Source organism: Bacillus rossius, chromosome 7 (assembly GCF_032445375.1).
Source record: "Bacillus rossius redtenbacheri isolate Brsri chromosome 7, Brsri_v3, whole genome shotgun sequence".
Classification (NCBI taxonomy): domain Eukaryota; kingdom Metazoa; phylum Arthropoda; class Insecta; order Phasmatodea; family Bacillidae; genus Bacillus; species Bacillus rossius.
The window spans coordinates 68,860,057-68,886,787 of record NC_086335.1 but is presented as its reverse complement, the minus strand read 5'-3'; the positions used below and the strand labels follow the sequence as shown (position 1 = coordinate 68,886,787).

The 26,731-nt window shown below is 35.5% G+C and overlaps 1 protein-coding gene across 3 annotated transcripts in view; it reads right to left on the bottom strand.

The window, feature by feature from the left end:
- Positions 1 to 26,731, bottom strand: part of LOC134534300 (protein PRRC2A-like) — a 108,981-nt gene that overhangs the window by 5,990 nt on the left and 76,260 nt on the right. For 2 of the 3 annotated variants that reach the window (XM_063372665.1, XM_063372666.1), the window contains exons 24-26: positions 23,381 to 23,444; positions 22,862 to 22,980; positions 20,340 to 21,157 (exon numbers count right to left, since the gene is read on the bottom strand). The exons of the other annotated variant lie outside the window; for it this stretch is intronic. In XM_063372665.1, the coding sequence (XP_063228735.1) occupies positions 21,017 to 21,157; positions 22,862 to 22,980; positions 23,381 to 23,444 (324 nt within the window). In that variant the 3' untranslated portion in view covers positions 20,340 to 21,016. Of the gene's footprint in view, positions 1 to 20,339; positions 21,158 to 22,861; positions 22,981 to 23,380; positions 23,445 to 26,731 lie in introns of those variants that run through there. 3 annotated transcript variants of the gene reach the window in all.

Sequence of the window (26,731 nt, the reverse complement as noted above, 5' to 3'; positions counted from 1 at the left end):
CAAAAAATAGCAGAATTGTTTCCAAAATACTTGAGATGGAAGAAGGGCTCTTTCATAATTTTCACAGTAAATATTTTTCTTAGGTATTATATATGAAAAACAAAAAAAAATTAAATACAAAAACTGTTACAACCTGCCCTGGTCTCCCCTACTTCTCATCAAAAAATTATCAGCCAAAAGTTTTAGAAAATGTTTAGGATTTTTAAAATAATTTGTAAGGGATTTGATAGTATACATACTATAGGATATTTTTGTCCTTTAACCCTAGTTATTTCCACCCCTTGCATTAATAGTATCAAAATGTTCTTCAGACAAAGGTTATAACTGATATTCAGAAGTTTTTAAATAAAAAAAAAGAGAACGGATATGATAGTGCACATGGTACAGATGTTAATTTTTTTCTTTCTGTTTTTAAACCCCTATTTCTATAAGCCCAAACAGTGTTCGTCTTATCAAAAATTGTTTGACAATATTTATTAGGTTTACAAACAATTCAAAATGATTTGATAGTGTGGCTACTGTAGTGGATGGTATGTTTGATATTAAGTCAAATATGTAGAGATAGCATTATAGTTGTAATGTAGGTATGTGGAAAATTATCCATCGTGATGAAAGGAATAAAATACGCGGACGTCTTGAAAGAAAATAAAATTCGATTTAATATTTGGTAAACTGAACTCAATAGGGTAGATTGGTCGGAGCTGGTGACCAATGAGTAGCCTCTTCTCTTCTAGCTAGCTGGACTATCTGGCCCGGCAAAGGCTATTTGTCTTTGGCTGAATCAAATCAATTCAAATACAAAAGTTTTTTTATTAACACATACTTTACACTTTACAGGTTTGGTACTTACAATGAGACATCATAGCACTCAGTTCTCTTTTGCCTAATCTAAATGATATATGTATAAGAAATTATTTAAATAAACATGTTATGCATACAAGGAAAATTTAAAAAACCTTTCATATTTTCTTTTGGAGCCTTGTTTGGCTCAATGTCTTGGTTTGGAACTTATACCTAAAATCACATTTACACTATTTATTTACACATACTTACAAACACTTTGTCTTTTACTGTACATAAATATAATAATTTGCACTTTATAACTATATACATACATGCAGTGTGGTGGGCGTCCATGTCTATTCACTTCGGGTGAGCACTATGGTCGGTGTCTCTTTGACTGGTTGCACTTGTGTTGCCCAATGCGGAGCTTGGTTTTGGAGGTTTCCGAAGAGAAGTTCCCAGGATCTGCTAAATTTGTAGTCATCCTCCCTATTTGTGTTTAAAGAGTGCGTTATCTGCATTGTTTCTCGAACATATTTTCTTTGAATAAGGAATGTTAAATATGATGTTAATTTGGTTAAATATAATTATGTGTCTGGTGTTAATTTTGTGATTGATCGTGGTTTTTTTGTAGCCGCTGATATACTCTCTAATCCCGGTGATATAGATACACACACAAGGAAGGCTGAATTCAGTCGACAATCATCGACTGCATGTTCATCACTAAAAAATAATTTGAAAATATACATACGACGTAAGGTCTAAAGTAGGCTACTTTCTAATGTTAATAATACACCTTTGAAATTGGGATCTGCAAAACACTAAAGTAATTAAGATGGAAAACTAAACATAGGGATGTTCAAATTAACTAAATTCTACAAATTCCTAAAACATGACTAAATGATAATATTGAAATAATATGCGTGTTAATTTTTTTTAAGCAGATTATTGATTTACGTGTCAAAACTAACTTATTAAAATGTATTCTTACATATACCTTCATAGGCGTGTACCTTACGTAACTATCAGAACCCCGACTTGCAGCAGCTGTATCATACTGGGTGCAGTGCATGATTTACAAATGCTAGGTGTTGTAATTTATCGTTCAGATTTGGGAGACTACTAGCATGTCTAGGAAACAGCGGGGTTTACAGCAAAAACCCAATACTAGCATGTTATTTTAGGAAATAAATAATAATTCAGACGATTAGTGTTTCATTCAAAGAATGCCCCAGTTTTAAAATTTAATAGTATCAACTGTAAACATTGTAGTGTGTTGGTTCGACGTCACAATTAAAGAATAACTCAACCCCGTTTTAGATAAGCGCATGCGCGAATACTGCTGATTTTTTTTTTCTCGCTTGCAGCACGAAAGAATGGCTGTTTCTCCAATTAGCAGAGGGTGAACCTGTAAATGTTATTTGGCAAACAGGATGGAGCCCCTTCCCACTGGAATATCTTTGTACGAAAGTGGTTGAACATCTAAATGCCTGGCAGTCGGACTGGTCGTAATGGTCGAGACGACATAGCTCTTTTTCGCTAACAGTTTTTTAGCACACGCCAAAATGGTCGCACAATAATGTCACCCGATACTTGGAACATAAACAACACACTCAAATAACCTCAAAAATTTAAGCAAGTAAAATTAGATAACTATGATGGCGAGGATATGATTTGAATGCATGTTTTGAACTAAATAAATGTGAACTTGTGCTTGTGTTTCCATCAAACAAACTTAGCATATATTATTTTTATGATTAAATAATTTCAAATAAACTTTCAGGTGATTGTTTTAACATAAATAAGTTCATATTCTAATGTTAAAGTTAATATTTTAGTCTTTTGTTTTCATACAAGTTAGATATATTAATTTACACTTGCGAATACGGCTATCTTTATTTCCTTTTCGTTAGTTGAAACAAACTCGAACCATTATAAACTAACGATCTTTACTTCCTAAATTATGTTCAAGTCAATTATTTATCAGTATTGCAAGGTCCCTTTATATTTATTCCACAAAGATTAATACAAAATGCTTGTACATCATTTATGAGTTGAATATCTCATTCATCTCTAACATAATTACCACAAATAAAGAGCTACACATATCTTAAAAACAAAATTTTTCAATTTAACCGAAGCAAAGGAAGTTCGGAGGCTAAAAATATATTTTTATATTACTTAACAACTTCAGTTAAATTTTACTTGCATATTTGAACACATCGTTAAGACATTTTCATTATTTTAGTACAGCAAGGTATTTCATCTAACAGAAATAACCCGAAAGAATTAAAATAAAGCTAACTGCAAATGTTTTACCAAAATAGAAAGATCTTTAATTTTTTATTTTGAACAAATAATTTACCATTTTTAGGTACCCGAATGTGTTATATAAAGTTCATTTGTAATTTATATATAAAACTTAAGTTTCTACTAACATAAATAATTGCAAATATTATAACGAATGTTAAAATATTTTTTCATTCTTTATGAACAGTATTTGTTTACAAACTTAACTTGATATGATGCAAAAACAAACAAAATAAATAAAATGAAGCCTTGCTTAACTGCCTGAAGTTAGTTAAATCCAATAAATCTGTTGTGAAGTGAAAAAAGTTTAACAGTTGTTTAAAATGGTAGGGTAACTTAAAACACGCTGACATGGTGAAATTGGCCCTAAATTAAACTGTTATAATATACCACTGAAACTGGGACATTCGTTTATGGGCCCCCTGTACTCGATAATCTATTGCTTGCAGTAAACAAGTTGTTCAGTTGGGTTCAAAGGCGCACACTATTAGTGAAATGTGTTTCCAACCTCGCCTCGAGACGCAGGGCGCCACCATATGGCGGCCACGGGAACCAACAGACGTGTTTTAGCAGCCATGAATCAATCAGGAGTGGCTGCCAGGAGCAGGCCGAGGAAACTGGCTGCCACTTGCTTACACAAGCCCGGGCCGCGCGCCAACAAGAACACCGCCAGCCTCTTGCTCCCCGGCAGGGGCTAGCCAAGTGGCCAGACCCAAACGTCACACATTCACGGCTGGCTTTTAAATGCCAAGTGAAATCACGGGAAGATGGAAATTGCTGATCATTAACTCGAAGTAGAGAATTTTATTCTCCATATATTTGTCCTGCACGAGTTTAGGAACTGGATGGTGCACATTTAGAAAATGAACAAGCAATTGAACCCACCTGTGCAGATGAAGGATCAAACGACGAATACCCACATCACAAATCCAACGTCAATGTATTCTACACTTAAGCATGCACACTAAAGCTTCACAAACACGTGTCGGTAGCATGACAAAGGCGATGGTTCACAGTCATAGCCTCTTAACTACAAAATAGAATGTCCTTACCCTCTTTGAAGCTTTATTTTTTTTTCCGCCATAGTCCTGAGATGTAAAAAAAAATTGGTTGTCTGTAAAGTTGGTTTACGGACGATTGTTTAAACTGAAGTGATAAAAAAAACATTGATGAAATGATTGCATACTTTTATGAATAAAATTGAATCATTTTTATTGAATTATCACTATTTTGCATGGATACAAAGAAGGAGTGAAATGAAATCTACAATTTAATTGATAAATTTACTTTTATTTTCACTCATTAATTCAAATATGTTTATTACTTTAACGAACAGATTATTTTAACTATAACTTTTATACATGTTTGCTATTTAACTTCTTCCAATCTGTGTTATTCAGTTAAGGATAGGACGATGATAGGAAAAGTAGGAAACGAATGCGGGAGTGTTTCAAGTTTAATGTGCCTCGAAAAAGTCAAATCGATGGTTGTTCCAATCGAGTGGAATAAAGATAGATGCGGCGCAAGCGTACAATGAGCGTAACGGGACACTTTTTCGTGCGTGCAGCCGGCGTTCATCGATTTATTAGACGTTGTCACGTCAAAAATGAGTTCCATCCTTCTTCCGAGAATGCTCGAGTCGCACGTCAGCAGTTACATCGGTCCGTGGCGGACGAAATGTTATACAATCAATGTGACATGCATTATCAGCAAGCTTCAGCTACATCAATATGAATGCTTGTCCTAAAAATACTTTTAATTTTTTAGTGAACAACAAGACCTAAGTAATATTCTAGTACAATCAATACTTAGCAAATATTAAAATGTATTATAAATATATTTGCATCAAAGTTATACCTAGTAATTTTAGAGATTTAGACAAATGTTTGTACAAAATGCTTTACTCACATATTTCTGTCCATCACCAATCGATAACAAGATTGCTGTTATGTAGTGGTGAGTTCATGTCATATCCATCAGTCAACGAAGTCTAATGAAAAGAGACCAGGGAAAAGGTCGCTACGGGGAAGGGGTAAAATACATTTTTTTTTGTTGGGATGGTTAATTTTTTCATAGAAGAAAGTATGTTCTCAATTCAAAATTACTGTCTCTTCGGCTGTTGCAACTCGCCAGACCTGAACATCGCATGTCGGACATCACACCTGGGCGGTGTTCGTGCATCTCCGGTTTTTTTTTGTTCATTGAAAATAAATATGGCAGTGTTAATAAAAGTAAAGACCATAAACAAGGCAACAGCATTTATTTGTACGCCGCCATATTTTTCGTTTGCCCTGTGTCCGTCAATGTTTATTCTGGACAACTCATGATAACTAATGGTCAATTAGGTTAGGTTAGCTACATTACAAATACTTTAAAACATCGTGGACTGTTGATTTGGTTAGGATAGCTACATATAGATACTGTGAAACCATTTAAACGGTTTCCTAGCGCTGGATAGCTACATATTAAAAAGTTATTTGCTAAGCAACCATAAAATGATTTTACAGTATTTTTAATGTCGCTATACTTACCTAATATAACCAACCATCCACAAGTAAGTTTTAAAGTGTTTGTAATGTAGCTAACCTATCCTAATCGATCGCAAAATTTAATGCCACACCGGTTTATACAAAGAGATGGAACGGCGTATGACGTATGAGTAAGCTACATCCCAAATAAATACACCTGTTGTGGTATTGGGAAAAAAAGCGAGCATGAACTTCGGGGAACTTCGCGTGTGGCTCTCTCGTCTGTGAAATGAAGGCTTGACTCTTCGTCAAGCGAGCAAGACGTCTGGAGTACTGCCACCCGCGGGGGCTCCCCGCGAAGAGAGACAGATCGGTACGTATATACTGTTATACAATCATCATTATTAATATTTAATGTTCAGAGTTTTATGATTGGTCACATGGGGAATAAAAGGCCGGCAGACGTGTTCCCGCTCTGGTTCAAATTAAAGACACTCAATGGTTGCCAAGCGTGAATCAACTAATTAATGCATACCTACCTGCAACAATAAAACACATCACGAATCAATATTACGGGCGACGAGATTAAGAAAGGTATGTTCCAAACACGACATTTGTTGACAGATGTAAAATACACACACAAATTATTTATTGCACCAAAGACTCTTGTCCCACACACTATGTTAGTTATTTCGTTACTTGTCATTACTCGTACTGATGAGAATTTTTTCCTGTAAGATGATAGCACTCCCCAATTTTAATTTCAAGTATGTTCCCTTAGTGTTCGCAATTGCTTGCGCGACCGTTTAACAATTGTGAACAATGTTCAGTAGGCCGCAGTGACGTAGCTAAGGTGACTGGCGCCCCCTCTTGGATTAAAAGAGGGGGGGGGGGGGTTCCCCCTCCTGCTCCGTCGCCCCTGGCGGGAGCCATCCCTGCCACTCGCCTGCTACGCCACTGAGGGCCGGTTGTATGACCTCCGGCTAAAGTTCCGGCTAAAATTTAACCGCAGGCTAGCTCTTATTTCGGTTTTATGACTCCCTGTTAACGTCTACCTTCCAGTTAAAGTTCCGGCTAACCTAGCGGGTGGATGTACCGGCCGCTAGCTGCTTAACCGGAGGCTAAGCAACAGAAAATAAAATGGCGATGTATCAGGCGAGGTTAGTTGTTGATAGTGATGATGACTATTTGAGGAATTCTATTGAATATTTGCAGGATGCAATGGAATAATTTATTACTAAATGTAAAATGCTTCGCCGTATTCGTCAACGTTTTATTAAAAATTACATAGCATGAAAGTGTAGTCAAGCTTTTCTATTCTCGTCGAGTCGTGTATTATTATTTGACTTTAATTGATCACGAAGTACATAAACGTATGCTATATAAACTGAAATGTTCCTGCTTAAGAATATGTGTAAATAAGTGAATTTTAAAATTGCTAAACGAGGGTTATTATTACCTATAAAATGCGTGTTTTCGTGGAAGTTGTATCTGTGAATTTTTATTCGTAATACAGTGGACATATGCCGGGAATGAAATGCACTTCATACGACTTCAGACGTGGTTCTAATTCAATGAATACAATTGAATGTGAAAATAAATGTTACCCAATTATCCCTTCCCTATCTTACAAACCATTAGGTACTTATTATCTACCTGCCACGCAAGTGCAAAACGAAAACAGCACTGGAATTATTCTGTTTACCGTATCCAAGTTTATCCCTTGATCCTATCGGCATGACCCTTTATATGTTGGTCTTGTTTTACATTATACTTGCTGTTTTAATTTAGAATGTTGAAAAATCCTGTACATAACATATCACGATGCAAACAAATTATGTCAGGTCTTGTAAAAATATATTTCTTTCGTATACATTTTACAATCATAATTATTTCCCCAGTGAATATATCTAGGATCTCTCGACCTACTAAATTAAAACAGCAAGCATCCTATACCACAAACTAATTCCATCAGGATCGGATTAATTTGGATACGTGATACGAAACTATTAGTACAAAAATGAAACCTACACCAGTGAAATGAAAATCGACAAGTATTTTCCCGAAACGGGGTCTATATTATTTGATTATGAAATAAATTTATGAAAGAAATAAGTGTTCTCTAGCAAAATGTCATCCCTATTTATTTGTTGGTATAGAATTACTTCGTTAGTTTTGGCTTAATATATAACCTAACAAAATCATGAGTTTCAATACAAGAGTAAAGTTGAAAACACACGGTTTTAAATCGTAAATTGTAATTTTATGGTTTAATACAAAGCAGGTTTGACGTCAAAGTAGTTTTTGGTTAATTTAATTATATCTGTTGCAAGATAAAGTTCGCGGCATATTTCTTTACTGCAGCTGTAAACATTCCGAATCACAATACAAACAAACAGCTGACTAACATTCTACCAGAAAAAATAACTGTCTTGCAACAAAAGTTACCAAATTCTGTTTTATTTCATTACCAACACAACCATTATTACACCACACGCTTCGTCAGGTTCCGGTTAGCCAACCGAAGGCTAAGTATGGGTCATAATACACCCCTCGTTCGTTAACCGGAGGCTAGCCTTACCTGGAGGCTAGCTAACCTGAGGATTTAGCTGGAGGTCATAATATCGGCCCTGAGTAGGCGCGGAGTGAATGCGGGGCAGTGGCGGATCTAGAGGTTCACCTCGGAGGGGGGCACTCTAGGATTTCACAATAGCCAGAGAGAAAAATGACTTAAAATTACTACATTTGTATTTGATCTACTCACACTACACATAACATCCAACCACCAGATTTTATGATTCTACAAGAAATTCATTAATTATATAAAAATATTTTATTGGTTTCAGAAACAATCATTTTTGTCGGCAATATTAAAGTAGCAGACAACTGTTTTTCGGAGGGGGGGGGGCACTTGCCCCTGGTGGCCCCCCCCCCCCCTGGATCCGCCCCTGATGCGGGGCCGGGCGAGGCCAGACCGCCGCCGCTCGGCACGCGGCCGCGCCGCCAGCCACCCAAGAAGCGCGGTGTTTACGCCAGCGCCCGCTCTTAGCGGCCGGTTTACACTCGTGTACACAATACTAATAATGATCAGGCTGGCTCGTAACGACTGCGGCGGCCGGCGGGCGACCTTCTCCGAAATAACTGCGCTCCCCGCGAAGGGCGAAGGGCGAACACCCAACACTAAACACTAACACTCCCTCCCGCGCGAAACTGGCGGGGCGACTCCTCCCGTGCCTCATCATGCACCAGCTTTCCTGGGCCGACGCGAAACCACGTAAATAAACAGTACGCAGGCGAATACATTAGTTTAAAAACTAGTCATAGTCTACTGTAACCGAATTAATAGGAAGCATTCTGCACGATAAATAATACAGAATGAGTCTGAATACGACCCACAATAACTTCGAATGCATGTTCCAACACGCACGCAAACATTATGTATACGTGGATGTTCAAGACCAGTACTATACGCCTTTGAAGCTGAACAGGTAAAATTGCAAACAGGGAAAGTATTTAAAATGGAACACGAAGAAACCGGGTAGTAATGTTTGATTGAACAAGACTGAAAAAAAGATAATGAGTTTTCGAGAGATGCAGGTATCAAATTTAGAACGAGTTTTCACAACGCCTCACAGGTGTACAACGCGCACTACAGTTTAACGACATAAATCGGTCTGTATATAGTTCCTGAAAGATACTACCTTATTGAGCTGGTTCAACATGTAATTTCAACATTAGAAACTTCATCACGTTATTATTTTATTAAAAATAGCATCGGATACATGCAGGGTAACAATTTCTTGTGTGTCTGCGCCAAGACGAACGCTGTGCTATCTATACATTTCAATAAATATTCTCAAAATTCTAATGCTTATTTTTTAAATTGTCATTATTTTTATAACTATAAATTATAACAAAAATGAAGAATTGTTGAACAGTTTGATGTTTAGTTTGGAACTAAAATACGCCTAGTACATACCCCCGATGTTCCCGAAAGTTAACAGATCCGGCAGCACCTTGTTTAGGGACACATTTTGTTTCAATAGACTTCCGTTCCATTCGCGAAATTACTCCAATCAAATGCCGTATACCGAGAGCTAAGATGTTATACACATCAAAAACATCTTTAATACTGCGTAAATCCCAGGCAATGTCGAGCACTTCAACTTATATACATATAATACTTAATTTTAAAATAATTGGGTGTCTTAAATCAAAATTAAGTAAAAATGTAAGTACATGTAAATCCCCCCCCCCCCCCAAGACAATTTCTTAATAATTTGGTTTAGCAGTGCCATTTGTTTTCTCTGTGTGATTGTTTATAATAAACGGAAGCCGTGCGCCTTGCGTGATTTATACTCCCATCTTATGCTTGGTTAATAAACTAAGCAAGAAAAGCCACAATAGTGTATAATGAACCAAGTCGCAAGATGTCGCCAACCCAGTAAATTAAAAATTTGAAAGAACAGAATTCATATTTTTATCCCTGGATTCTTTTTGACATGTCATATTTATCAGGAAAAACCTAATAAATTGTCAATATTGATTTTTCACTGTATGAAAATTTATCAAGTGTAAACATGATGTATATAATAAATAGAACATCGTAGACTTCTAAGAACAAAACATTTACGTCTTAGAGAGATGCGTTTCTTAAACTTCTACAAGTACTTTAAGAAACGCATCTCTCCAAATAAAGCTGTCGAAAACGCAAAACAAAAAAGTTGTTTAAGTTGAACAATGCTTGCGCTGGGCTAATGGGTCGTTTATAAACATGTACCCGGTCTCGCACGAGTGAATTACTGCCAGTTGCACGCCAGACCTCTGGAAAAAATAACGTGAATGCGACGACACGCGTCCTCTTGTTCGCGCGCGCGCACGTGACATCCGGCGCGGTGCATCATGGGCGCCCCGGCCGCACGTGTGGCCGCCCTACTACCGGCGCCGCTGCCCAGAGGCGCGACACGTGGCCATTCCTCGAACCAGCGCACTTCCTGTCTCAGCGCGACAGACTAATACTTGCATCATTTCAGAGACACACAACCTACTGGTGAATACCATTTCATTGTCCAGCCTACATATTTCGAGAACAAATAGTTTTATTGTATTTTTATGACGTAGACGCTAGTTTGAGGTGATGGTTCATACTCTTGTGAAATAAAAGAAGTTAAGATTTTATAAAAAGAGGTGAAAAACTTGTTCTAATATCTCAAAATACCCCAGGAAAATAATGTTAAAAGTTGTGTTAACCCTTAAATATTTCAAATTTCTTTTGTAAATTATATATATATATATTTGCATAGTAATAATTTTAATATATTATTGTAATATTAATGTATGATTATTTTACAATTGATAAAAGCAAAATATAATTTATTTCATAGCCATAAAATATGATGTCCACCAGAATGTAGGATACACCTTAACCTACACATTTAAGGTTTGATAGCCGTGTATCATTGAGATATAAATAGTCCGCTTCAGTGGACGAATACATTGGAAGCATTGAATTAATTATTTTATAATTAATGAAAACATAACACCATGTATCGCTAGGGGAGGGACAGGTGCTACCTGTATTGTTTGCCGGTCTGCCTGGCCAGACCTATCAGCTGGCAGAGTTGATGCCCGATTTGGTTCAGTTCGACCTGAACGCGTTCACTGCTGTCTTAATTCACCTGCAGAATGTGCTCAAAACGTGCATAAAGCTACGGAAGTTGACAGACGCACTAGTATTTCAGTAGCAAAGCATACTCGCAGCACATAAACAATGGTTTACTTTAATTATTTCACATCTTCGCAACACCCAAGGTGATTCGAACAATAATAAAACAAGGACAAAGAGTAGAGCAAAAAAAAAAAAAAGCATAAACATTAATACACAAAAAAAGTCTTTAAATATAGAAATATGTTTAATATATAATAAATTATATTGTTTGTATGCATATTCTAACAATGTCCACAACTTCACTTATTATTTATCCTGATATAAATTTTACATATTCTGTAGAAATTTCATTCTACATCCAGTTTTTCCAAACTCATCACAAACACATGCACACTTCAAACCACCCTTCCTGCAACACATCAGCATCCAATTAGAATGCCAAATGGCGTTATCATCTCTAGAAAAGCTATTCCTGTAAAAAAAAAAAAAATGAATAGTAGAACCCAATATTTATGTTGAAATTATACCTTTGCGATCTTTAAATATCTTCATGGTAAATCATTACCTGTTCTTATGGTTCTAACAACCGAATTGTAGAGCAGCGAGCTTGATATAATTTTTAAATTTCTTTCGTAAATCTCTGTGCATATTACAGACAAATCTGCACAGGAAAGTTAGCCTATAGTTACAGATTGAAAAAAAAAATTGCTATACTGCTTTCATTTCCTTCTGAAATATATTTGTGACATTAAAAAACAATTAAATTAAAAATAAGTTTTTCAAATGTGTTCATACATTTCACAAACAATATTGAGCAAACAGTGCTATACATCCTTTCTTTAGGACTGCTCTCTCATGGGCAGATTGCATGTTTACATTTGGTCTGCCAATTCTGACAGTAAACTTCATGTAGAAATATATTAGTTTTTCTTCCAATAAATTTTATTTCAGGAATTTTTATCTCTTGCAATTTTCTGAAAAAGCATTAATTTAGGAGTATAAAAGATAAATTGGTAGTATTGGCGAGAGACAGCGTGGAATCGGCCCTGAATTTGGTACATTTGCATATAACTTTTTATTTTTAATCATTCAGTTTGCCAAAAAGTATAATTTTTTTTCCCATTGTCACAGTTTTATGAAGCAGTCTTGGCAGACCCACAATATTTGTTTTTGAATATGCCATCACTTCCAATGAGCCTAACAGGCATTACTGCTTGAAATGGTAGTGTTTTGTCAAAGAGAAGTCCCAAAGGAATTATGACTAAGCCCAGTTTCTGCGAGTGAATCCATTAACTTTGTTTTCAATTCCATATTTAGTTGCTTTGTTTACAGCAAAGGTTGAAATAAACCGTATTTCACTGCTTTAGAGTATGATGATACTCTCATTCAACATATATTTTTTCCCCCCCAAAATGTCAGATTCTTTGCTCTTTCACATTTCCACATAAGTGTTTTTTTTGTCTAGCGATATAGATGGATGTCCTGTATTTTTTTTTGTTATATCACCGCAGTCTCAACAATTTTTGTTTTTTCATCTATGTACTTAAAAATGGGTGTTGGTATGTACAATATAGATAAACTCCGACACTGTTTGACCGATCTTCATGAAAGTTAGCACACATGTTTTTTCATTGAGAAGGTTTTTATGCTGTTCACTAGATGACACTACAGCACATGAACTTCTACACCTTTCAATCAATCGTCATGTGTGAATTCCTTTTAATAACAGAAAATCATAGGTCATAGACATATAACCAGTCTGTGTGTTATTTCTCAATGTCATATAGAGAGTTTTGGCAACTTGCTATCCATCACATTGGTGAGACCCAACAGCTAAGTGGAGCTTGCGGCAGCTAGCGAACTAATGGCGCCAATAACAGTTTAGATTTGAAATTCGTTGTTAGATGGCATTGCCTTGAATTTTAAAAGAGCTGTCGTTTGGTGCATCCGTCAAGTATAGTTTGTTTGTTTTTCCTGTATACGTTCCTACACCATTTATCTGATTGCGATGAAACTTTGAAGAGTTATGTGTATGCCCGTGAAGGTTTCCGAGCCAGTACAACCATTTACAATAGGTAGCGCACAAATCGTTTAGACAAATGTGTGTATTTCATACAATTTACCAGCAGTACATGTGTTTTCGGTGTATGAGTGCGCACACATTACAGAATGGAATATGAAAGAGATATAAAGATAGATATACAAAGTGAGATAGAGAGATGGAGATAAGTGAGAGGGCTACTGGGGGAAGTTAACGTTAATAGTAAGGAGTAGCAACAATCAATAAATAAAGCAAAAGTTATAATTTTAATTGAACTTCACCACATACTGCAAATGTATCAGGTGTAAAATTATACCTATATGATTTTCCAATCCTCTACATAAATACACTCATATCTAATACATATACTCGGTTACACACTCATACATTTTGTAGTGTTTTCTCATTATGACATTAACAATCAACGAGAACTTTGTGCTCTATACTAGTAGATTTAATCATCAGTTTCGGAAACTGGTTCATACGACTCACAAGGTCCAATAGTAAATCCATAAGTATCACACAAAAAACTAACATAGGCTCTAATATATACAAAATGACGAGCAACTATATGACCATCCTTCTAGGTCAATTTCCAAAAACATTTTTAAAAATTTCTTAAGAACAAACATCTGGTGTCTATCCACTGCGCTCGTTTATTAAACAATGAATTTCAAACTTTTTGAATATCAAAGCGAAGCATGCACATTGTCAAAGATGTTACTATCAACTTTGTTTTTAAATGCATAGAACAATGTTGTCTTGTCTATCCAGTTCCAAGTATTCTGATATTGCAAAATTAACACATATTGTTCTTTAATTTAGTTCTGTACTAAATTTTTTTTTTTTTTACAAAGTTGAGTATTGTTTCTACAGTTGTCAACTTAAAAAAAATTAATACGACAAATTTTTTGTAAAAATCTTTAATGTGACATATTTGCAGGCACAGTTCATGTTGGCCACTTTTTCCACAGCACAGCCCTGCCCTATATTTACTATGATGTTAAAGATGATGCACTGATAATCAACAACAGCACATGATAATCTGAGTAAAAATTAAATAATTTTTTTTTAGTCAGAAATTTTTTTTGCAAGAGAGAAAAAAAAGACACATCATTACAGAATAAGTGTGTGAAATTGAGTGATGCCAACTTGAAAAAGTACAATCCTTAGTAGTAGATTACAAATCTTTCAACCCGAAAACCACAATCATCTATAAATTTTATGTTCAAAATATTGACTATTAAATTATGTTCACATCAATAGCAAGGAAGCTGTCAAGTCTCTCTCCCCAGCCCCAATATACTGCACTGCCAGCACTAAGTTTGCTTAGAGTTTATGATTTCATAACATCAGTAGTGTTTGTTTTCTAGAGGGTTACATTGCATACTTCATGACACATCATGATTTTTTGAAGCAAACCAATACTCATCTGCATTTATAGAGCAGCAGAATTCTAATTATTTTAAATACTATTCTACTGTATTTAACAATTTTTCAGCATTCCTGATAAATATAAGGTAATCTGGTAAAATTGTTTATCCAGCAAAATTGCTTATTTGGCATGTACGTTGTCCCAAAAATGCTGGATTTACCTTTTACTGTGGCCAAAGAAAAAAAAATAAGGAAAACACAAGCCACTGATCAAATATTTATGTTTTTGATAAATATTTCTGTATTTATGTTTTCCTAAACTAGAAAGGTAACTAATAAAAACCCCATGCCTTTAATACTTCTTGTGCTAAGTGTTATAAACTTAACAACATTTTTTGTTTGTGGTATATTGTATAACCTTTCTTCTCTCGTTAATTCCTTTAAAATTGTGGGGATTAAGGTAAAACATGAGAATTTTATGTTGTCTAAAATGCAATAAAAGTGACTTATTTAACAGCAGACCTGCCAACATTCAAATTTAAAAAATCATGAGGTCCTCGATAAAAATTTTCAGGCCCATAAATACAGGTTGGATATAAAAAAACAAAAAATGAGAATCTTTAAATTTAAGTGACATACCTGTACACATGTTACATGGTCCCTGCTTCAAAATTTATTTCAACAAATTATAGGTTGCAGATTTAATTTAGTTGAACATAATTTAGCGATGTCGTGTAGTGATCATGCAGGGCCGCAACTAAAAAAGATGTAAAATAACATTCTGCTCGTGTAACACTATTATCACTGTTCACAGCAAAATTATTTTTTTTTATTGGAAGCAATACACTTCACGTGTTAGTTGTGTTTTTTTTTTGTAGCGACATGTTTCACAATGTCTCCTCTTCCACTATGCGAGATAAAAAAAATCAGCACGGCACACGCTACAAAACGCAAAATTGCTTCCTTTACGTGACTGGAGTATTGATGGAAACTCGTTACTGTAAGCTTTCGTAAAACTTGTTTTGTAACTTTTACAAACAAAATCTTGGGGCCCCGAAAAATCGTGAGGAAATACTATTTTGGCGTGAGGGCGTGAGATGGACCTTAAAATCGTGAGCCTCACTCCAAAATCGTGAGAGTTGGCAGGTCTGTAACAGTCATTTAAACATTCCAATCTCGTACAAAGCATAGTCAGGGAACTTGTTCAATAGTGTTTACCTTCAATAGCATTTATCATCCCAGTCACTTGAGACCATAGTCACCGGAATGTTTTAAAAACCATTTACAGTGAAATATTTACTGCTGCATTTCCGAAATCTTCAGAGAAACACCCTTAAATGTTCCTAATTGCTAAGGAACTTGATAGTATATTCTGTGGCGATGAGTGCTACGAAACATACTTAGTCCTCCTCCTCCTCCTCCTCCTCCACAAATATGCAAACTATCCACTCAGGATTGCCAATACAACACAAGCAACAGGCAAATGTACAACAGCCGATTTTCCACTTACCTCCAGTCTAGCTGCAACAGTTTCCATACGCGACGGTGGCACTGTTTTATTATGTTGTCTAGCTAAGTTCCGTAATTTGTAACTTAAACCACTGAGTTATTATTAATAACATTTTTAATAATTGGAATGAAGTTTGTTCATTCATCACAAAATCAAAAACAATTATAAGACAAAACCAAATAAAGCAATAATCTGAAAAGTCAAATCAACGTGATAATCATTTCTGTACTTTTATTTAATGCTAGAGTTAAGATGATTGAAGCTTCATATGTTTGTGTGTGTATAAAAAGCAATATTCTATGACTTACCACTTTTTGGAATGACCTGCAAAACATTATTCTAAATTCATGATGAGATAATAGCCTATTTCATTAATAGCATTATACTGGATATAAAAAATTACTCAGTACACCAGATAATGGTAAAACTTTTTTTGTGAACAGCTTAAAGTAAGTGGTGGAAAATCTACGAGGGTTATTTTTTTTCAACCTCCGATCGGCTGTAATAAAAAAACGGAAAGGAATTGGGAAATTATTTTAATGTCAAAAGAAACGTACATCTTTACTCTATTTTTCCACATAATCACCGCGCAGATTGAGGCATTTGTCGTACCGATGCACCAGCTTTCCAATACCCTCTGCATAAAATGATGCCTCCTGCCTATTCAGCCACGTTTTAAACAGTGCTCTGCAGTTCATCATTGGTGTGCCCTTCTGCCTGTAAGAAACGGATGACTCCACGCAGCTCGCATTTCGCCGTACAGTTTATCGTTGCAGCCATGTTGACATTCCCATAACCAAGCTTCAACTGAGGTGTGAGTTGGCCGCTCCACATGGTTGGTGGAAGGGGGTAAACACTACGAGACGTGTCGATTCGTGTACGAGCGATTAGGGTATCGATTAATGGGCATGCCATGGAGAAATGAAACTGTAATCACACTGCAGGGAGCTGTTAAAACGTGGCTGAATAGGCAGGAGGCATCATTTTATGCAGAGGGTATTGGAAAGCTGGTGCATCGGTACGACAAATGCCTCAATCTGCACGGTGATTATGTGGAAAAATTGAGTAAAGATGTACGTTTCTTTTGACATTAAAATAATTTCCCAGTTCATTCCATTTTTTTTTATTACAGCCGATCGGAGGTTGAAAAAAAAAAACCTCGTACATAAATATATAACAGGAAATGTTTTTGATTTTCGAGTTCACAACCCATCTGTTCGGCTAAATTGGTACTGAATTATCATATTTTTTAACAGACATTACCTCTAACTCTTGACCTAATTATAGCCCTAGCACAACTGAAATCAAAGATTAGATAATATATTTTTGAACTATGAATTTTCCTTACCTCAATTAAAATAAATAAATAGAGGCCCCTTCACCATTTTTACTGCAGTAGGGCACAATTTACAATGACTTTGAAGTTTTGTAGAATAAGTCTTCCCTTTATGCAATTAAAATGTCAGGGGGAGGGGGGGAAGTCTTCCCTTCAAGCAATTAAAATTTCGGGCGAGGGGGAGGAAGTATTCTAACACTCAAATTTAACACTGAAAAATACTTAAGTGTTTGTAATCTGGGTGGACTGCTCTTTAAAAAGATGTTTTGATATCCCTAGAGTGTGGATTTTCCAACAATATTAATAATGACAGTTAAATACTGCTTTAGTAAAAATGAAATTGTATTTTTTATATAATATGTACTTCAAAGAAAACAAAACATTTAAGTTCTTAAAACAAGTACATAAATAAAGGCCCTCTAGGTTGCCTGTCAACAAGCAAATAAAATAGAGGTTAACAAAAAAAAAAGCATATAAATGTCAAAAATATTTAGAGTTTAAGAAACCGGACTCATTCAGTAGAAGAAACGGACAGGAATCGAGGAAGTTTTACAAAACTCCAATGCTCTAAGAAGAATCATGGTGACGATGAAGCCATATTCAGAAGTCTCTTGAAGATGGTGTTTTCTTTAGTCGCGGAAGCTCCCTCAATATTTGCTAAACTCCCTCATTTCTAAAGACCACATGCTTTCACGGCCATTGTCTGAAAATGCCAGGCCTGAGGGTTCAAGCTGCGTCGAAGGACAAAATTTCACCACTGTTTTGGTCAACATTGAGGTTATCTACTGAAGGTCTTGAAGATTCTCCTTCCTTTAAATACTCTCCCCTGAGAGGGGTGGTTTCTGATTGGCTGCAGCTGCAGCTGCACAGAAACCCGTGTTTGTCAGGGCTTCGGGAAAACTTAATTTTTATTGATTTATGGAGGAGTTACTAAATACAAAGAGTTTGAAGACTTAAACAGTTATACCAAAACTGTATACCATGTGATTTCATGCTTTCAGTACATGCAACGATTGACATAAATTTTTTTTCTTTAAATTCTTAAAAATCTTTAAAGTACTTGTTTAGTTGAAAACCTTTTATTAACAATTAAATATTGTTATTATAGTTCAAAATTAATACAAATCATGTATATAAAAAAAATATATTAGAAGCAAAATTATTTAAGATCCTACCTCCTTAACCAGCTCTTCATTGATCAAATGCCTCTCGAAATTGACAGCTTCTACATGATACAATTCACCTCTATTTATGGTCAGTTCACAAACCTGGAAGTCCTGCCTAGTGTCTTCTTTCTAAATGCTACGGACTCCCAACGTCAATCATGTTAGAGATTAACAAAACTCATACAAATATTGAAGACAAGCCTTGTGCTAATTGTTACTTTATTAAAAAGTATATAAGAAGATCCTTCAAGGATGAATAAATAATTGAATGAAAAAAAATCAGGTTAACATATGGCAGACATTGATGTCAATGGAGATGGATTGAAGGAAAAGAGGAAACAAGTATGGGCGAAGGGGGATGAATAAATGGAACATAAATGGAATCTAATAGTGGAGAAAACAGTCTCCAAGAGTATGCAGAGGAAAAAAAAACACTTCCAAAAAGAAATGTCTGCCATGATTTCTGCATGCTTTATACACGTGTCACACCGGTTTGGACACAGCCCTGTGTATGTTAACTCTGAACGCATCAAGCCACTGTCCGGCCGATAAACTATTTCACTCAGTTTGCTTATTATAAATGTAATTTAAATTGTCGAGTTTATATTTTTTAAATAATCTAACAAAGCTAATATATAACTTATTCTTCTAGTAAGTTACGCACTTTTCACATCATTTCAGTTCACGGATGTGCCCCATCCTTGGCATGATTCCATTATTAAAGGTTATATAATATAGTCGTTTTTATCAATGAGGGTTTATGTACATACAACATTTTACATTTATTTACTTACCAGGTGAATGAGTCATTATCTTCCAGCATCTTACATGTATTGAACATTTTTCCATGTTGATAAAACTAATCAGTCATCGATACCAACGAAAGACACTAAATATGCTCGCAATGTACATTGTTTGCTTGGAATGGTGTTCTCACCTGACAGTTTTAGGGACTAACTGCATTACCACAACAAAATATGCATATTCAAAATATACTTACCCGTCGTGGATAAATATCACGTTTGTTGTGCAGCAATCAACTAGAAAACTTCCTCTAGAGAGTGCCCTGAATTCAAAATACCCATATAGAACAAGTGTGGATAGATTACGAGTCCAAAATGAACGATAAGTGCACGATAAAAGCGAAACAGCACAGACATATAAAGAACTTGGCCATTCAAACATTCAAAATAAGATGTTGCCAATCAGGGACATGAGGTTGTGATAAATATACCAGAAAGTTTTTCTTTGTTTAAGTACCTTAAAATTTAGATGTAAAAACTACATCTAGGTAAGAATGGCAGAATATATATATATAAAAAAAAAGCGGATAACTACCAATAGTAGTAATCAGCATCAAACAAGCTTTACAATAAAATTGGACAAAAATGAAAGGTTTTTTTTTTAAATATCAGGAATGATAAATAAATATAAAAAAACCTGGAATGAAGTAAAAATATAGTTAAATGGACATTGACACAAAAAGTCTGAGGATCAATTTAATAAATAACTTTGGGTTGCATTAATTTTTAGACATGTAAAATATTTAACGACACAGTATACCTGAATTTCACTACATTTTAATATCAGATTCACATACAAATTTCAAATTGTACTTCCCCAGTTGATAGTTTCACGACACAAATCTGAATTCAAATATTTAAAAAACAGGACCAAATATTATTTGTAATCGAAGAATCATTTTATTTTTGTAATGCAAATATATTACATCAGTTGCACAAAAGAATGAAAATATACACTGGTGAAAAATGCTTGAAACCCAAGATTTAAACATAATCAAAAGCATTTGTTGTACCGAATTCTAAAACTATTCTAAGAGAAATGCTGTTCGCATGACATTGCAAACAAACTAACTCAGTCCTTAAAGTAACAAGTATTTCCTTAAACACACGTACACACAGATACAACGCAAATACACTAGCTACATACACTGGAGTTACGACAAACTATAATATGCAAACTGGAACTGCTCAGTAAGAAATAGTTTATACACTGTGACAAAACAACTCTTACGTCGACAGTGTAACCAATACACTTCACATTCATAGCACTAAAAAAAAAAAAAGTTCAAAATATGTCTCTAACATCACTTAAAATTACCAATATTAGCCATCTTAGAAGAATAACACTGTTAGGAATGTAAACAAGGTTCCCGATGTATTGTAAAGTCAGCATTCAAAATACTTTGTAATTATAAAATCAAACGATTATGTTGCAAACAATAAAACCACTGTTCACTTCAAGAACATTAGGCTACACACGAACACTAAGACTAATGAATGAAAACTGATCTACCTATGAGTTCTTAGTCACAAAATTGTGGTGAGGATCTCCCGTCCTCAGATGTACTTGGTCTGGGTGAGCGCGCCCTGGCCGAAGGTGGGGTCCGTCATGCGCGACCAGTCCGTCTGGCCGACCACGAAGCCGATGGCCCTCATCTTCTCCTGCTCGCGCTGCTCCTCCAGGTCGGCCCAGCGAACCTGCAACGCAAGGTCAATTGGCGCCCCAGACGAAAAACCTTAATGCTGCCCCCCTCTCCCCACCCCTCGGAACACCCCCAAAAAAAATTTTTTTTTCCATGTCTCAAAATACAACACGTAAGCCTAAGATTTTGCCAACAATAAAATGTAAGCAGGCTTGTGTTTTATTTTTTTACATATCATAAACAGGTCACCGTGGACTTTAAATAATTACTTATATCAATATAAACATTCCAAACAGTTACAAAAATCCATATCCATCTAGTTTCAATAATCGTTAAACATATCGTATCAGCTGTTATGTGTCGTGCTGCGCCGCCCCCAGCTACTTGGCGCCCTAGGCGGTTGCCTAGTTCGCCCGTGTGGACGTGCCGGCCCTGACCGCCGGGGCAGGGCCCACGTTCCGCGACTGTTCCGCTCCGCGGCTCGGCCCACCGTTTCGAATTCAACAAGTTGAAACATAAGCAGAATAACTTGTCGTGTAAATAAACAAAAATTTAGAATTTGATTGACAAGCGAAAAAAAAAAAAAAAAATTAAATACACATTTTAATCTTCATTACAATTATTTAAAAAGGGGGCGGGTTCCACGACTGCACTGCCAACTGGCGTTCCGCTCGAAAACTCGGGCCACCGTTTTAAAGTCGAGTTCACTAATAAATTTAACGTGTTGAAAAGGAAGACAAAAAAATTAATAAACATTTGGCAAATGAGCAGTACAATGCGTTGTGTAAATGAAAAAAAACTTAGAGTTTGATTGACAAACGAAGGGGGGGGAAAAAAGTTTTTAATCCCTTTATCTTTATTACAATTATTTGAACACATGATAAACTTTAATACTTTCTTTTTATGGCTTTTAAATATTAAAAAACATGGAGTCTACCAACTTAGAAATTTTAAATTTCTGGGTTTCCCCGATATTTTTTTATAAAACACGACAGGCGACCTGTTACGTCGAAAAGCACGGACAGACATGGTACGGTGGTGTAAACTCGACTGAGAAAACGACTGGGAAGAAAAGCCTTGATCTCTGGTGAGTGCATCCAGCCCAGTTCATTTTAGTCACCATTCTTTCACAATTGATAAGTTGTGCATGAAAAATAACCACCGCATGTAATCAACAGCCTAGTTGATAATTACAACAGCAACCCGTGATTGACAGTAACGTATGCATAGCATATTTCACAGTTGCATATAACTTGTATGATTGCTGATTGCCTCGGCTGCCAAGATAACCATCACAGGTGGCTGTTAAAACTCCATGGGGGAAGGGGTGGACAGAGGCCTGCGTCCGGATATTTTTCTGTCGCATCGCATCCTACGCATCAGTCACACTGCTGTGATTCCAGCAATGCACCTTCGCTCACAAAGACATTTACCATTGGCCTGATGACATAGAATGGGGGGAAAAAAATAAGTAGCTAATCCTCACTCGTCGTAAACTGGAAATGGATTACAAACATAACTTAAAATTCTCTGAATTATCTACAAATTCATCACTTATTCCCCCGTTAGTTCCCCGCCAAATCAAATCCCAGCCATTTTCCCGGTCTAATGGTTGGTAGACACCCTATTAAAACTTTTTTTTGAATACTTTTTAAAGGATGATTTCAAGCAAAAGACAGAGGAAAGATTCCTATATGGACCTCTTTCAAGCAATAATTGTATTAAATCCATGAAATGCTGACGTGTAACACGTTCATACCCTCTTTTTTCCTGGCGTTGTTTGACGCTTGTCATAATAATCCGTCAACTGCAGCCAATCCTCCAATGACTGAGGCTTATCGTCTCCCTTACACTTCTTGGCTAACCCATCCAGCCGATCTGCAAACAGGGAATAAATTAGCTCAGAAAAACATTATTTATTCTAACTTTTTATAAACACTAACAAAAAAAATAATTATCGAAAAAAAATACTTTTGATGCATTTAGTGAACACATTTTAACAGTAAATCAGGTAAATAAAATAGCAAATTTGTGAATCCACGGTTACTAATCAAAAGCAAACCAGATACTCCAGTAGTTCTGTTTTTACATTAAAATAATTCAATGCTGGAAAGAAACTATCTCTACTTAAATCAATTGAGACATTTTAACCTTTCAAAATTTTTGAATTTCTGGCATGATTACAAATTAAGATTAACCCATGTAACACTGCAGTATAAACTAATCTCCACCTCTAGTGGGATGGGGGAGGAAGGAAAGCAGTGAAAGTGGCACTTACTCAGTTTCTCTCCTGCGGACTCTAGCCGCTCCCACTTGCTGATGAACGGATTCTTTGAGAGCTCCTGAACACAATAACTCACAGGTGGTCATCAGTCAACACTAGTGGCCACTACAGCCAGCACATTACTCCAACAGCAAGCAAACACATTAATAAATAAAATAAAAACAAATGGTCGACAGGTCAGACCGTTAAAATATTTCTGGAAACTCCTTGCTGTAAGGAAAAAAAAAAATAAACGACAACTTTATACACAAAAACAAACCAAAACGAAACATAAAAATCATGATATCCTGAAAAAGCATTTTTTTTTTTCCATTTATGTACAGTAATAGCCTAAATAAGTATATGCTATAGTTCCAAGAGATCATATTTTTGGTAGAATTGCTTCCCAATTTATACATATAAATAAACACAGATTCCATCTATGGATCTCTATAGAGATTCACAAAAATCAGAGGACTTAAGATGCAATATTTTCAAAAAATTACTACAATCATCGTTAACAATTACAAAATTACAACAATCGTTTCAACTTTTCAACAGTTACTACCATCATTGTAACCAACACATTCCAAAACTTGAAACAACATTGTGGCATGCTTTAGCTTTGTTTCAGTAAATCCAGAGCACAAGTATTTAATCAACTGACCACACATGTCAGGCATGAAAAAGCAATTACCTATTTTATTTATTGACGTACCAATTTAATCATTTAAATATCAGTATATGCTAACATTCCCAATTTTCTGGATTTCCATTGAAATAATTTCCAACCTATACTTAATGAAGTGATAAACATGAAAAAAGTAAAAGTTCATTCATTCGGTGTCACCAATTTTTTTAAATAGTTTAGGCCCTTTGAAATCATAGACACGAACATTTAAGAAATGATGCATAGAGCCCAAGATTATTTGCAGCGAGGAGATTAGCTTATATGTGGAATACGCTTTCTTTAAAGTTGTTCGTTTTTTGACATCTTGATTATTTAAGTTTTATTTTAAAATACTGTACGTATCACCTTTCGTGTATAGCTATCTAAATAAATAAGGTTGAGATGAGACAGTGTATTGGTGGTAATGCGTTAAAATCATAACTTGTATTTCTTATTCATCTCTCATGAGTCATGCTCATTCAAATAGTAGTATGTGGGCCTATACTTGAATGTTGTATTCTTAAATCATCAAAGTATATATTGGTTATCAAGTCTGTTATAAAGAAACATATCGGTAATTAGATTGATGTCGGTTTAAATCTGTATCACCCATCGTTAATCTACATGTATAAAATAGGATGTTGGTATGTATGTATGTATGTATGTATGTATGTACGTATGTATGTACGTATGTATGCATGCATGTATCTATCTATGACGTCAATAAACTCGGACATCCTTTGACCAATCACCATGAAAATTGGCAAATCGAAGCGTTTTATGCTATCCATTTTTTTTTGTAATTCGCCCCTAGAGATGGCGCTACACCACATCAAATTCTACACATTCAACCGATTGCCATGGGCAAACAGAAAATCATAAGTCATAGTTATACAAACTGTAAATGTGTGTAATTTCTCTATGTCCACCACACTGTCAAACAGTGCTATCACCCTGTGTATTAGTTTAAATTACATAACAAACAGAATAGACTAAAAATAATGTTCATTCAAGAAAATTATTTTTAAAATGTTTACAGTTTATGCCAATAAATATAATGAAATCTTATCACTGTAAGTTATCTTTCATTATTCCAAATTTTTTACAATGCATTATAGATTCTAGGTAAAATACCAACCCTTCCTTTTTAAATATAAAAAAAAATATGCACATGCAGGACAACTTCTGCATCAATTTGGCTATAACTCATTCCAGTGCAGCAACTTCTATTCCGTTCAACCGATAACCATGAAAATTGGTATATTGCGATTTTTATTGTCCTTAATCCTCAATAACAACAAATAGTGATTGTGACAGTGATTAGTATTTGGTAGGTGAGTTTAAAATGGAATACCATTTTAAACTCTTTATAGATTCCAGATTACATACAAACCATCCATTTGAGATATATATAGAGGTAAGTAAATAAATAAACACTGGCAGGAAGTCAAAATCATTTTTAGTCATGAAATACACAGTAAATATTCTTGAAAGCATCCAAGGGCCTAGCATTACATCTTTAATCTTCATTTCTCCACCACATAATGTTACGGTTACTTCTCATATGTCATATATCATAGTTGCTATATGCAAAGTTCAGAGCCTTGCACTTAGAGAAGATATCGCACTACAAGCACCAGTGAGCATCAAACTTATCAACTTTCCTAACACAAATACACCCCTGACTAGGTGGGCCCCTTAATGAGCAGTTAGGTAAGGTACACTAAAAATACTGTGAATCGGTACGAACAGGGGGTTACGTCAAGTTGGCTGAATTTTAAACCGGTAATTCCTAATGATTTTACAGTATTTTTAATGTAGCTAACCAAACCTAACCAACCAAACCATCTAAAATATTTTAAAGTATATTTCAAATGTAGCTAACCTAATACAACCAACCATATAAGCAATATCACAGTTTTTTCTAAAAACTACATATCTCAAAAAATATATACATTTTATTCTATTTTATACAAATCTATGGAGTAGGCTAATATTTGTGGTTTATGATATGCTTGTCTCCAAGGTATACACGTATCTCTGGCATTACAAAGATGAGTGCTTAAAATGGTGAACCAGAAAATGAGAATGTATCTTCGCCACCAGGATTTTGATGCAAGCATCATTTGCACCTACCTATTTCAATGTTTGAGGGTAGCTTAAAAATACCTAAATGAAATAAAGTTTAAGGCTAGTGCAAAGAGTGTACTCCTCTTTTCTGTGTTTTTGAATTGTTTTTAATAACCAAAAAATTACACAGCAAATCTTATTCATTTTTTTTACCGAAACTGAAACTAAGAACCAAGGTTATTGATGTAAAACCAAACTGGTACAGATCCAACCAACCCAGAACTGTATAGCCTTAAAGGGCCCGCCTCGTCAGGGGTGTATGTGTGTCGGTGAGGCGGGATGATAAGTGCGACGCTCGCTGGTGCTTCTAGCGCGGTATCTCCTCTGGACTGGCGCGCAGTCTTCTCGTCGTCACAGGACAACTGTGAAATTTGAGCGGTGACCATAACATTATATGGCCGAGAAATGAAGATAAAGGTGTAATGCAAGTCCATGAAGTGCTTTCCAGAATCTGTACTGGTTGTTTTACATCTAAAAATTACTCTGAAAACATGTGTTTTAGCCATTTTCACTCTTCTAAAAATACAGTTTAAAAACTTAATCCGAAATCAAAAGTACTTTTCGGC